This window comes from Opisthorchis viverrini, assembly GCF_000715545.1.
Source record: "Opisthorchis viverrini unplaced genomic scaffold scaffold29380, whole genome shotgun sequence".
In the NCBI taxonomy this organism is placed as follows: domain Eukaryota; kingdom Metazoa; phylum Platyhelminthes; class Trematoda; order Opisthorchiida; family Opisthorchiidae; genus Opisthorchis; species Opisthorchis viverrini.
The window spans coordinates 1-356 of record NW_008772450.1 but is presented as its reverse complement, the minus strand read 5'-3'; the positions used below and the strand labels follow the sequence as shown (position 1 = coordinate 356).

General features: G+C 47.5%; 1 protein-coding gene across 1 annotated transcript; it reads right to left on the bottom strand.

Annotated features, from left to right (window-relative positions):
• Positions 1-36: 36 nt before the first annotated feature.
• Positions 37-258, bottom strand: T265_16350 (hypothetical protein; the record flags this gene model as incomplete). The annotated part of the gene is made up of 1 exon (XM_009179965.1): positions 37-258. A coding segment is annotated over one exon (222 nt), but the record flags the coding sequence as incomplete, so codon positions are not given.
• Between the last annotated feature and the right edge of the window lie 98 nt (positions 259-356).

Here is a 356-nt window from a genome sequence, read left to right as displayed (position 1 = left end):
AATAAGTTCTACCTTTCTGACCCTTCCTCACTCACCTTCACTCTGTCCAATTTGCGGTGAATTGTCATCAGCCGCCCAGGGATTGATGTAGGAATGATCTCGTTGTTGTCTTTCCTCCACAAATTGCGAAGCAGTGGAAAGGTAGGGCGATGGTTGCACCTGAGTTCGATGGACAAATTCATAGGAAGCTTGAAATCCCTGCCCTTTGAACAGATCCCCATTGCTTTGGAATTCCACAGTGACTGTTGGCCCATGCATGACTATTTGTACGCCCTGTGCATGACCACAGATTCGGGCCAGAGTACGGATGTCCGTCTGGTTTTGTCGCTCGGTGACAATGATTAAATCACCATTTT